Here is a 12,423-nt window from a genome sequence, read left to right as displayed (position 1 = left end):
GTAAAAAATGTAAAAATCAATTTCATAAGTCTCCTACTTTATGGTGGTAAAAATTACATTACTCCAGGTAATTTTACATACAAATTTAGATTTTTACTTTCAAAGTGCATCATTACCACCCGAGTTAGATAGTGTTTTAATTGTATTCTTTGAATGCAATTTCAAGCACATAAATGTTAAATATTATCCTTATCCTAATCATATAGTTTTAAATAATTTTTTGGTAATTTTTTCTCTTCGTATAAAGGGCACTCCAATTTACTGCCCTTCACCACGCCCACCTCCTCTCAGTGCAATACCATAAGCAGACATCAACAATTGCTTTAAAATTTGGGGAACACATGTGGCTCCCTTATCGATCATGGACTACACACAGAATGAAAGTATGCAACACTTTTATAAAAAAAAACAAAGATGAAATTTTTATTACATCAGATTGACTGTAGGATTATGATGCCAATCCTGCCCTTGGCTCTGGATTATGGAATTCTATGTCTCTTTAACATGGCACAAGTCTCCAGCACACAAGAGCATAAACCAGGTGCCATTTTATCTCTCTTCTATATTTACAATATTCTGAAAGAAATGTACAAGACTCTGTGGCATTCACAATCTCAACAAGAAATACGATACAATTTTGTTCCTTCTGTATAAACTAGTAATTAGATCATTATTTAATCATTGTTAATATCAATAATCATCATCTTTTTTCTTTTCAGGTATGGGTTCATGATCACTTCCACCCTAAGCACATACAAACAACCTTTCTGATTTACTCACGCAAAACCTTTCTGCATTTCTGCACTTCACCCAGTCCTACATCAAACCCGTTATCAGCATTTCCATACAGGAAAATAATCTAATTAGCCAGTCTGAGCAGAACTCTGGTCCACAGATTCACAGCATTTGCATACTGTTCCCACACACTCACACGCACGCACCATGGTTCTACCTTTCTTCTTCGGTATATAAAACCACACATTCCATCTTTTCCTTCTTTGGCTAAACATTTTTGTCTTTCCATCAGCCACATTCAGAAATTCAACTTAAAATCAAAAGCGCAGTTCTAAAGTTCTCTTTTCATGTTTGTGGAACAGTCTGAGCGTCTCTGCCTTCTCTACACCCAGGAGTCCGGCGAGCCCGGGTACTGCTCGGTCCGATACGAGGCTCTCCGTGTGGTGGAGTAGAAGTCCACGTAGTTGGTGGTGGTTTTGAGGGCGTGGGGCTGTGTGGTGTAGTCAGCCGTGGAGTACTGCACAGCCTGCTCCAGGTACGGCTCCTCGTAGCCCTGGGGAGACTGAAGGTACATCCGATACTGCTCATAATTCCTCGCACCACCCTCATCGCCGTAGTACATATGCTGAGGACACATCACACACGACACACAATCAATGAGCAACGCCTCAGGACACACAGGACAGCTGGAGTTGGACTGCAGTGGAGTGGACTCATCTGAAACTGGATTGAAACTAATCCATAACCTCTGATACAGAGAGATCACAGTGGAAGTGAAAGCAGCTCTGTGCAGCTCACACAGGTTGTGTCTGTCTTCCTTTCATACATTACATGGCTCTGCTATAGTCTCCATGTCCTGCTTTGTTTTACACCTCTGTCATCTCATCTCTCATCATCTCTTCTTTCAGCATGTCAGCACTTTAAATGTCCTGCGATACAGCATCTGTCTCATGCATTTTTTCCACTTAAATTGTTTACAACTGAACTGCCCCACCAACAGTAAAGTGAATTACACAGAAAGTGAAAACACTCTCAGGGTTTAAAGGAATTATTTGCTGAAAAGTCATAATATGCTAGCAAGAAGGCAGTAGTGATCGGTTAAGAATTCCCCAGCTGACATCTTGGCAACTGGTTCCACTGGCTTTTATTTGCACTAGTAGCTATGATGCTGGAGTGTGAGTGAAGTGTGGTGAATGGAGAGCACCCCTTGGCTGGGACTCACCTGGGCTCTCCTCGACTCCTCTCTGCTAGGCGAGGAATAGGAGCTGATGTAAAAGGGAGATGCTTTCACAGACCCTGAAACAGACCCACAGTAGGTCAGCCATTCTGCTTTGGGCTCTTGGCTGACAGGGTTACGCCCAAGTGCTCTTTACTGCGGAGTGCTGCTTAAACCAGCTCCAGAAAACAAGCCAAAACAAGTATGGCCACAGGCCATCGGACATGCTCACATCTGATTTTATTACACACCTTATATCCCATATTCCATTCAATTTATTTCTAAAGAAAATACTGGTTATTGGGGAAAAACGCCCGTGTAAATCACTGACGACAGTAAATGCTTACGGCACATTTCCCAGATCAACAGTAATATAATCTCAGACTGCAAACAACTTTACTACCCAACTCTTAAACCAGAATTAATTTTATTTTGAGCTGCCCTTTCCCACCTGTGTATGGGGTTTTGTGAACACTGTCTCCTTGGTAGTTATAAAATTGCATAGATGGCTGCGTCCTCTGGTAATCTGAGCATTGTTCCTTAATGCCCAGCACAGCTGGGGATGAGGTTACGCTGACCGCTGCAGAGAAAATTCATTCATTCATGTTACTATTTCAAAGGATCTGTGACAGAGATTAAACACATGAGGGCACTGTTGCTTTCCCATTCAGTGATGACAAGACAAGCTAGAATATTTTGGAGAAGCTGCTAGAAACTGAAGGAAACCTCCATGTTTGTGTGTGTGTGGTGTGTGTGTTTTTCGCTTTACACCAAAACTCAAACGTTCTCAAAGGCAAATAAATGGCCGTTATTTCCAATAAGACGCAGGGAAGCCTACTTGTCTGGTGGACTGGAGACATCTGAATGGAAGTGGAGGGTAACGTAGGCTGGGACTTGAAGCGGTCTCGCTCCAGAGTGGACACAGGAGTCAAGAAGTGGTTTTGATTCCAGCCATCCTGCAACAGGAAACAGCTCTGAGCTCTCTCACGCTTCTGCCAGGGTATTACATCATATGGATGTTCATAGGCACAAACTAATAAGTGTAACAGTACACACACACACACACACACACACACACACACACACACACACACACAGTCTTTTCCTTTGTCTGTATCTTTCCTTCGCACACATACACACACAGATTAAGCATGATCTAGTTCTGGACATGTAAACATGTACACCATCCTTCAAACATGTACAGGATTAGACTGAATCATACTTAATCCATGTGTGCATGTTTGCGAGAGTTCTGGACATGTAAACATGTACACCATCCTTTACACCTTGCTGAATTACAGGTCTCCCGTACCACTATATGATGCTATTGCATCCATCTTCCCAGGGCACCACCTGTTTCTACACTTCCATGGGACTGGGAGTAGGGGGTGGAGCCGCTCTTACCTTCTTGTAGATGGTGCGCAGGTCTCTGTACTGCCACAGTGTATTGAGGACCTGCGCGGCTGCCTTCACCACCTTCATAGAGTACCTGCAGCAGAAGTCAAAGTGAGTGCTCTAAACCACTGCTCACAGCTACCGAGGGCGCCACGTCTACACACGCCTCTGTATCCAGGAGAGCATGCCTTGCATGTGTGGTTGCTTGGCTGGTTAGTTGGTTGTGTGCCTGTGTGTGGCTGGGTTAAACGCACCTATCTCCACGGCCTTTGGTGATGTTGATGAGTTTTTCGATGCCGCCCGTGTCGGCCAGGGCTTTGGCGTTCTCCATGTTCCTGCTGGACACCTCGTGCAGCGTGCAGCAAATAGCTGCCACCGTTTCATCAGACAGCAGAGTGGTGCTTCCCCCGGGCAGCCGGTTCACCAAGTCCCGCATTGCATACTTCCCTGTCTCACACACACACACACACACACACACACGCGCGCGCACACACGAGCACACACGCACGTACACACGCACGCACAGTAAATCAGCAGAAGTTAAACTAAACCATACAATTTCAAATCAATCCCATTTCTATTTGATGAAGTTTTAGTTCAAGTCTTAAAAAAGATCCGATTAGTAACACCTAATTCTCTGAGAGGACAGAGGGCTGATATGGCTGACAGGTGCCACGCCACTGTGTGCTCTCACCTATCAGCTCCTTGTTCCTAACATCCAAGGCCATGTTCCTGAGCGCCGTGGCAACGGAACACACCACACGGTCGTTATCCATCCGCAGGAGCTCTACCAGGATTGGCAGACCTTTCTCCTTCCGCACGGCCCCACGGATATATGCCGAGAACTAGACACACGCAGCACAATTAGCTTCAGCCTTGTGAAGTTGAAGCTTTGATGGTACTTAAGGTGTCTTACACTGTACTATTAAGTTTTGCATGTGCCACAGCTAATGTTGAGCTCATGTAGATTCTTTATTACTAGGGCTCTACCAAATTTACAGATGTGAAAATCGCATCACGGCTGCGGAATCAGTCTTTTTCCATGAAATATCTGATTTTCTGTGAAATGTGGGAAAATTGGAAAAATGATGTGGATTTATAAATATAGATAAAAAATACTGACATTAATTTTATCAAAAACCTTTTATTGGAATTACACACATTTCTGTTATGTTTTGGAGGCTGACGCTCCAGCATCTTGATAATCTATCAATACTTCGGAGAGAGCCGAAGTATTTTCATCCCAATTAGAATGAAGCCCAACACTCGCTCCTGATGATCAGTGCTCACCACTCAGCCATTAAGGCAGGCTATTAGCATGGCAGACTGGCCTGACAAGGCTACGTTACTATCCTAGCTAATTAGCTACGTGTTACTTAATAAATGTTGTGAAATGAAACATGAAATTTGTAATTTTTGAGAAACTAGGTCCATGAAATTATGAACTTTTTTTCTACATATTAAATAGGGCCTTATTTATAACTAACAGCCTTTCGCAAGCTATCCTCAAATACTGCAATGTAATTAATCTCATTTACACACATGTAACCTTTACCTTCCAGTGGCCTGCGGAGAGGTTCTGTAGTGACCCAGCAGCGCCCTCTAGTGTTGCAGGGTTGGAGCTCTCTGCCAGCAGGGTGAGATAGGGCTTCACCACTGCAGGGTGCCACAGCATCTCAGCGCCTTTAGGAGACTTGGAAAAGCCAGGGATGGGTCCCACACCATCCCACTAACACCACAACACACCCACACATGATACACACCCACACCAACAGACTAGTTAGTGTATTGCAACATAAATGAATTGACAGCCAGTACAGGAACAAACAAGCCTGTCTTCAAATTACGCCAGACGTAGTTATGGGTAAACACAGGTTGATCGTATCATTTGCACTTGTATGCAAACATCCGGCCAATAGAGTGATCATGAGAGTTAAACTAGAGTGAGTGCATGTACAGGATCAAAGCCTGCCACCACCGCTTGTGTGACGGTGTGACCTTGCACACCGACAGCGCTGACCCTGCCTCCCACAAGCACCCACTAACTCACAAGCAGAAAACCTGTGTGCTGCAGGTTTCACAGGCTGCTCTCAGAAAGCGCAGCATCCCAGTAGCAGGTGCAGCAGACGGCACTTTATAGGCCATAATATAGGGCATATTCTTCCCAGTGATGCTTGCGGCTATTCTACGATTCTCCGAAGGCGGTGATTATTTCGGAATGCTTTAACTGGCAGGCCAAGTGCAAAAAAGCAGGCACAGCAGAAACAGCACAGACATCTCGGGGGTGTTTGGTTTTTGCCACACATGAAAGTGACCCCAGTGGACTAAACACTGTTAAACATTTCAAAAGCTTTGGCCCAATGAAATGGTCAGGAATCGTTAATATTTACATAAACCTATGTGATTGGATCATTCAGGGATAAAGGGTGAATGCATCTAGTCTCCTGACATTCCAAGCGTTCTTCCGGCACACCTGCTCCTCCTTGATGCTCTTCCTCTTTTTCTTCCTCTTCCTCCCCCAGCAGCTGTAGTCTGCCTCTTTACTGGGTGACTCCGACCCCAGTGACCCGTCTACCTCCTCAGTGGTTATCAGACGTGAGGGTGGGATCTCCAGCTCCAACCGGTATGAGAGATTCCGCAGAGTGCAAATACAGTTCTCCACAATCTGCAAGGGAGTGGAGGAGAAAGGGTGAGGAGCAGAGAGGGCAAAAGGAAGCGATGAAAGGAATCGCCTCCTTTGTGGGAGGTGAACGGAGCCAAACAGGTCCAGAACAGAAGCTAGCCTGAGAAACCAGAACAAGCCCCTCACAGGTTTCCTAACACCATCTGGCTCCAGGATAGATTCAGGGCATAACTGATTAGAGCAACTCCGCTTGGACGCGCCCACCACACGCCCGTAAGCAGGTGCTCCACGCCGCCTCCAAGGGCTTCCGCGAGCGCCTGACCTGCTAGGCAAAATTAAACCAACTTGTACTAGACAAACCCTTCTTCCCACAATCCTCTATGCATCAGAAGGCCTGGGCACACAGCTCTAATTTGGCCTAGGTGAGGCCACGGGGGGCGTGGCTACCTCCAGCCTCACGCAGGGCGGGAGAAGCATGGGCCAGCAGCAGAGAGGGAGGGTGAATGTTCGTGTTAGTCACACACGCCGCCCGCCAGCCGCTCAGGAACAATAATGTACTAAAGGGCATTAAATGCTTTAACTGCAGCATTTACTTGGGCTTAGAGATCTGAGGCCTGCAGGCTGGAAGCTTCCAGACACTCTGAGCTTGCGTTTATTTCCACGCTGTGCAGATGCACCGGCATGTATGGGCACCGAGGTATAAGCACACGTGTTTAACTCTAAGCAAGTGCATGTGTGTTAGAGGTGTGCATGCATGTGTACCTTGCTGTCGAAGTCTGATGTGCTAACGCAGGCTTTGATGACGTAGAGCAGCGAGTCCACCAGCCCGTCGCAGCAGCGCAGCTGCTTCCTGGCCTCTTCACCTGCCGAGCTCAGGTTCCTATGGCAACAAGCGGCCCAGGGCCATATCCGGTCGGAAATTAAACCTCGTGGTGCATAACAATTCCAATGAGCAGCACTGTGTGTGTGTGAGAGAGAGTGTGTGTGAGTGTATAGCTGTAGCTGTAATGCACATGTGCCTAGTTATACGTGATAGATGGAATTAAGGCAGTTTAGGGTCGAATGGGAGTGGGTCAGTTGATTATTACTCCCTTACGAAAACTTTGAGTCTGGCTCAGTTTTCAGACTCCACCTGGGATAGACCAACTCCAGGAAGTCTGTGTGAAAAACAGCTACTCATTTGTTTCCGACCCAGTTCCATTTGATAGCTATTAGCAGGTCTCGAGTTAAAGGGAGATGTCAGGTGGATGCCTTCTCCCCAGAGAAATCAATTAGACATAACTCACCCCTTATAAAAGTGTCGTCCCCCTGTGCATCCTCTTTTGATCAGTTTTGGTACGATATGTCTATTATCAGTTTTGGTACGATATGTCTATTATCGATATTTTAATTCTGTTTATAAATGTGATCACGATCGGGGCAAATCACGATCACGATCGGGGCAAAATGTTAACGTGTGTTTTGAATGCAAACAGTAGGGGGCGATCTGACCGCTTTTCTCCCTTATACAGTGTAGTATCAGTGTAGTATTTGGTTTAGAGTGTGCAGTCGTCATAGTTCAGAAGCAGACAGGCAGGAGACATATTATCTAACCACCCCCCAACTCCTCTGGCTGCTGGCAGATATTTTACTGCACTAAATGTTACCACTCAGGGTGCCACTCACTTTTGCACTAGTGACTGTTATGACCAATTTATTTTGTCAATTAAAAGGGAGGGCTTTCATCTGTTTGCTGAAATTACTAAACTGCCATCCAATCAAAGACAGTCGTGTGTGGGCAGGGCAGGTCAGATAACCACCCATTGATGGCCCTCGTCAGCGCACAGTGGCATTTCTGCAGCTTAATATGGAAACAGTATTTTTGCATTAAAATACTGTAGACTAATTAACGCATCATAAATACCCTGATGTTGGTGACATGTTAACAGAATTTAGAGCTCTAAACATTAACATCTCTCCTACCCACTGGTTCTGGTTCTGATCATTAGACAACTTTGGACACCTCATTATATTTAGGGATACGTGACTTGAAACCTAATCTAAAGTGGCTTTGTTGTGCTGCAGTGAAGCATTTTCCACAAGGGGGCAGTGCAGTGCTGTGGGTACCTCAGGCAGCCGGTAGTGTTGCGGAGCACAAGTGAAGAATGGAATTTGAGCTTGTGGTCATCATCATAGGACGAGTTGCTCCAGCCGGAATGGGGAATGATCACAGTGTTGGTCAGAGTCGTTAAGGCATCGTGGACGATTGTCATCTTAACGGCATCACAAGAGGACAGGTTCCACAGGACCCCTGTGGGGAGAGGTGGTTAGTGGGCGCATTGGTTAGGCACTCGAGGCTTTCAAGGTCTTTACAGAGCAATGTGCAAAGACGAGATCTGACGATGGAGACGGACAGACTCATCACTGCTGGTGCCTGATGGATTAGCTGTAGGGTCGTCAGCTGGGAGACACCATTCCTTCCACTCAAAGCGAACTAGAAGACTGATCCTGCCTAATGAAGCCCGCCTGGCTTAACTGTACCACTTTAAGAGTACTTAGAAATATTTTAAGAAGATGCAGCGTGAAGATGAGATCTCTGGGAAACCATAAACTGGAATACAGACGTGCGCGGAAAGTTTAGTGTACAACCATAAAGCGCCGGGGTTATTTTTGTGTTATTTTCTGCGAATTTTGCAGCTACTGAGCCTCTGACACACAGTAAGAATAAATGGCTAGAGAAGTGCTCTTCGATCATTTTGGGCGAAAGTTATTACGTCTAACGCGTCCTGCGTTTGTTGTGTGTCATGTTGAACCCTGTCTACTGGTGATTTTCTAAAACTGCAGTGAGACAATCTAACCACAGCTCAGAAACGTATCCGTAAAATGGCAGATTAAAACACTGTGCATCGCCGGCTCAGAACTGACAGGCAAGACACTTATGTGAGATTAGACAGAAAGGAAAAGTCTTTATTCAAATGATTGGTTTAGATTCTTGTTTCCCCCCCCAGACTAACCCAGCCCAGATACCACCTGAGCCCCACACTGCTCCACAGCAGCTGCACTAACTATGTCAGGTTCTAGGAGAAGTACTGTTAGAATAACACTGTTAGGGAAATATCAGACACAGTACCAGTGTACCCGTAACAAGGAGTGCTGTCTACCTGAGAGAGAGCCTGATCGAGTCAGTGAACGGGCCCTCTCTCTGTGCTCGTTCCAGGTTCAGACTGCGTCTACAGCAGGCCAGATGCAGTCAAGGCATGCTTTCTCAACATGGATTAACAAAACATTTAAAAATATGGAACAAAATATACTTACAGTTTTACTTACTTATTTGTATGAAATAATCTTGTTACTTGTATACATTTTTCAGCGTGGGTTTATTTCGTATAACGGAAAGCCAACTGCAAATAACTTATGACTGGACTCTACACCTGACTCGGACTTGCACCCCACAGACTTGAGGCTTGACTTGGACTTCTGGAAAGACACCTGAGGTTTGACTTGGACTCTGAATATCTCTGGACTAAGGCTAAACAGCACGGACCTGGGACGATCAGGGGAGAACAGAGCTCACTACCAGCTTAATCCAGCGCAGAGACAGAACCCCACATAAACACGGGCATGCATGCACACGTGCGCACACGCAAACAGACAAGCGCAGAAGAGACAGAACAGGCGATGTGTACGCTGCGTACATGACATCTGCTTAAGTGATCGAGTGTAAATGCAGAGCAGTGCAGTGTGTGTGTGTGGTGTGTGTGAGAGACAGAGATAAGAATGGGAGCACAGAGACTGTTTTCCAATAGATCCCTGGTGAGCTCAAATCTTGGTCAGAAGCCGCGCTCTGTCTTGTTCTACCTCGCTTTCAAATAATGGGCACAGACAGCAAAATCCTCCACACTGCCTGCATGTGTTTGGTTGTGTGTGTGTTTACACAAAGTGGCAGCAGAAATAAACCTGCTGTAACCTAAAGAATGTCTGGTCTACTTTTTATACAATCTATGTGAAATAACCATATTTCACTAAATGAAAAATGCCCACTAATTTTATTTCAATCACAAAAAACACAACAAACCTCACGACCCAGACCCCCAGTGACCCAGACCTGTGGTCTACAGGTGGAAACATCTCATGTGGTCAGCAGCCACTAGGACTCACCGGTTCTTCATTACCGTCAAGAAAACTCATTCCAGCACACAAAGCACAGTTGAGACGGCACTTCAGTGTCCTGTCACCAAGAAAGTCATCACCCACATGGTGATGTCATGAGCACACATGCAGAGCGACATGCTTCCTTAAACAGGCTGCAACAGGGCTGCTTCAGCTGGTCCCATACATCCATCCATCCCGCAGAGATAGTCTGTGGGGGAGCTGTCTGCAGAGTCCCCGCGAGGCTATATTTGACAGGTGAGTATGATGGAGCACACACACACACACTCGTGATTTAAATGCTGTGTGCGTATGTGTTTGTGAAAGACAGAGGGGAAAAATAGACAGAGGGAACATATGAGCCTGGCATAGAAAGATGATGGTAGAAAGGAAAAATGAAAGAAGCATCTCTCTCAGGGCACTGGTGTGCAGAAGCACTCCTCTGCTTGCTTTCTGCAGCTTTAATGAAGTGTGGACTAAGGCTGGAGCGGAGCACAGTGGCACGAGGGAGGAGGTGGTGGGAGGCTCACACCACCTGGAGATGGAGACTCTGAAACAGGGTCATCTGACCCCGGCCTAAAGAGGAGGGGTCGAGCTGAGCAGAGGAGGAAGCCTGTGGAAGAGTGAGGGAGATTAGCGCCGCCATCCAGAAAGCTGGCCAGGACGCACTGGGACTCCAGGTCCTCGTACTGGGGCAAGGCTCCAACAGTCAGGGGGCTTCCCCACACACACAAAGAGCTAGAATCCCACAAATATGTTTACCCCATCACCAATGCCAAAATCTTTGTCCTATCAGTGCTTCTCAACACCTGTCATCATTAACGCGCTGTTTACGGTCACATTAAAGTCGGGACTGCCGTCACGGCCAACAAAGTCGGAGTGCGTTACGGACTGCCCTCAACAGGCAGTCACTATGGAAACCCAGGGTGGAAACAACTGCCTCTACACACAGCTGAGATCTCAGCCACTGAACAGCAAATTGTGCTGAAGTAAACAAGGTGAGAGGTGTGTCCCTGGCCAGGCAGGGCATCTGAGGGGAAGCAGCTGAAGAGCGCATCTTGTCAATACCCATCACCTCACCATGGAGAAAACTGCTGATTGGCGTTCTCCAGAGGCACTGGAAGCTCTGATTGGCTTAGATTATTCAGCGGTGACACTGGAGGTTTTGCCCCCATGTAATTGCTTGACGTACAGCTGTCAGCCACCAATTAGGTGAGCGACGTGACACACGCTAGTGTCAGAACTAATCACTTCAGTGGTAATGAGAATGGCGAGAGAAGGGAACAGATCTCTGCTTGAGATCGGTTCAGAGAGCAAGACTTAACAGTGGGATAGAGAGAGAGACAGACAGAGAGACAGACAGACACAGAGAGATGGAGAGAGACAGAGAGGGAAAGAGACAAACAGACAGAGAGAGAGAATTGGCCAGGGCCATGTAGCAGTGTTCAAGCAGACATGCAGACAAGCATCTCCAGCCCATTGAAATCAGAGGGCTAATGCTAATGTCTCATCCTCAGTTCTAGTAGTTGTTAATATAAACACATAAAACACACAAACCCTAAAATAAGCATGTCGTGTGTGTAATCTGTGTGTCATGCCTGCACAACCCGAGCCATCTGTCTCAGAAGAACCCACGTACAGACAGAATGCATATAAACCTCTCATTGTATACATTTACTAGGGAACAACAGAACACACATACAGCTGATGTAGACTCCAGGGAGCCAGCCATGTAAGCTGAAGCAATCAATTAATAATTCTCTACTCCCAAGTGGTCCTGACTAGACCTGACACACACACACACCCACCAACCCACCCACCCACCCACCCACCCACCCACCCACACACACACACACACACACACACACACACACACACACACACACACACACGAACACACGAACACGCACACATACACACAAACACGCTTGACAGGTCACGATTCCACAAATTCAGCATCTGCTGCACTGCAGGGAGAGACAGTATATAAAACTCCAGCCAGACTTTTTCTGCCTATCAAGAACTGAGAGTGTGTGTTTGTGTATGTATTTTGCGCACGCATGCACAGGCTGGTTGTGTGTGCAAGTGAAAGTCACCGTGTAGACAGATTACGGTTCGACTTGAGCGGGAGACCCTGCATGGTGCAGCTCTGCGTCCTCCGTGTTCCCCGGCACCAGATACGGCTCCTGGTCTTACATAAGACGGCCAAGCACTGAGAACAGTAGGAGAGAGCTGATTCAGCCCGTCATGACTCACACCCACCAGCGGGGGGCGCGGGAACCCGTCGTGCTGATGCAGCACAAACGAGCTCTCTGAAGTACGTAGC

General features: G+C 46.6%; 1 protein-coding gene across 16 annotated transcripts in view; it reads right to left on the bottom strand.

The window, feature by feature from the left end:
* Positions 1-394: 394 nt before the first annotated feature.
* LOC113590629 (plakophilin-4-like) overlaps positions 395-12,423 on the bottom strand; it is a 69,934-nt gene continuing 57,905 nt past the window's right edge. For 14 of the 16 annotated variants that reach the window (XM_035523771.2, XM_081713453.1, XM_081713452.1 and 11 more), the window contains 11 exons: positions 8,076-8,259; positions 6,732-6,849; positions 5,820-6,011; positions 4,902-5,075; positions 4,041-4,191; positions 3,601-3,793; positions 3,356-3,440; positions 2,790-2,907; positions 2,403-2,531; positions 1,958-2,031; positions 395-1,360 (listed from right to left, as the gene is read on the bottom strand). In XM_035523771.2, coding sequence (XP_035379664.1) covers positions 1,118-1,360; positions 1,958-2,031; positions 2,403-2,531; positions 2,790-2,907; positions 3,356-3,440; positions 3,601-3,793; positions 4,041-4,191; positions 4,902-5,075; positions 5,820-6,011; positions 6,732-6,849; positions 8,076-8,259 — 1,661 coding nt within the window. In that variant the 3' untranslated portion in view covers positions 395-1,117. The remainder of the gene's footprint in view (positions 1,361-1,957; positions 2,032-2,402; positions 2,532-2,789; positions 2,908-3,355; positions 3,441-3,600; positions 3,794-4,040; positions 4,192-4,901; positions 5,076-5,819; positions 6,012-6,731; positions 6,850-8,075; positions 8,260-12,423) is intronic. The other 2 variants (XM_081713448.1, XM_081713449.1) reach the window with 1 other exon arrangement.

The sequence above is a fragment of the Electrophorus electricus genome, chromosome 4, assembly GCF_041902795.1.
Source record: "Electrophorus electricus isolate QZ-2024a chromosome 4, ASM4190279v1, whole genome shotgun sequence".
Lineage (NCBI taxonomy): Eukaryota > Metazoa > Chordata > Actinopteri > Gymnotiformes > Gymnotidae > Electrophorus > Electrophorus electricus.
The sequence above is the reverse complement of the archived record's forward strand: the minus strand, read 5'-3'. Positions and strand labels throughout refer to the sequence as shown.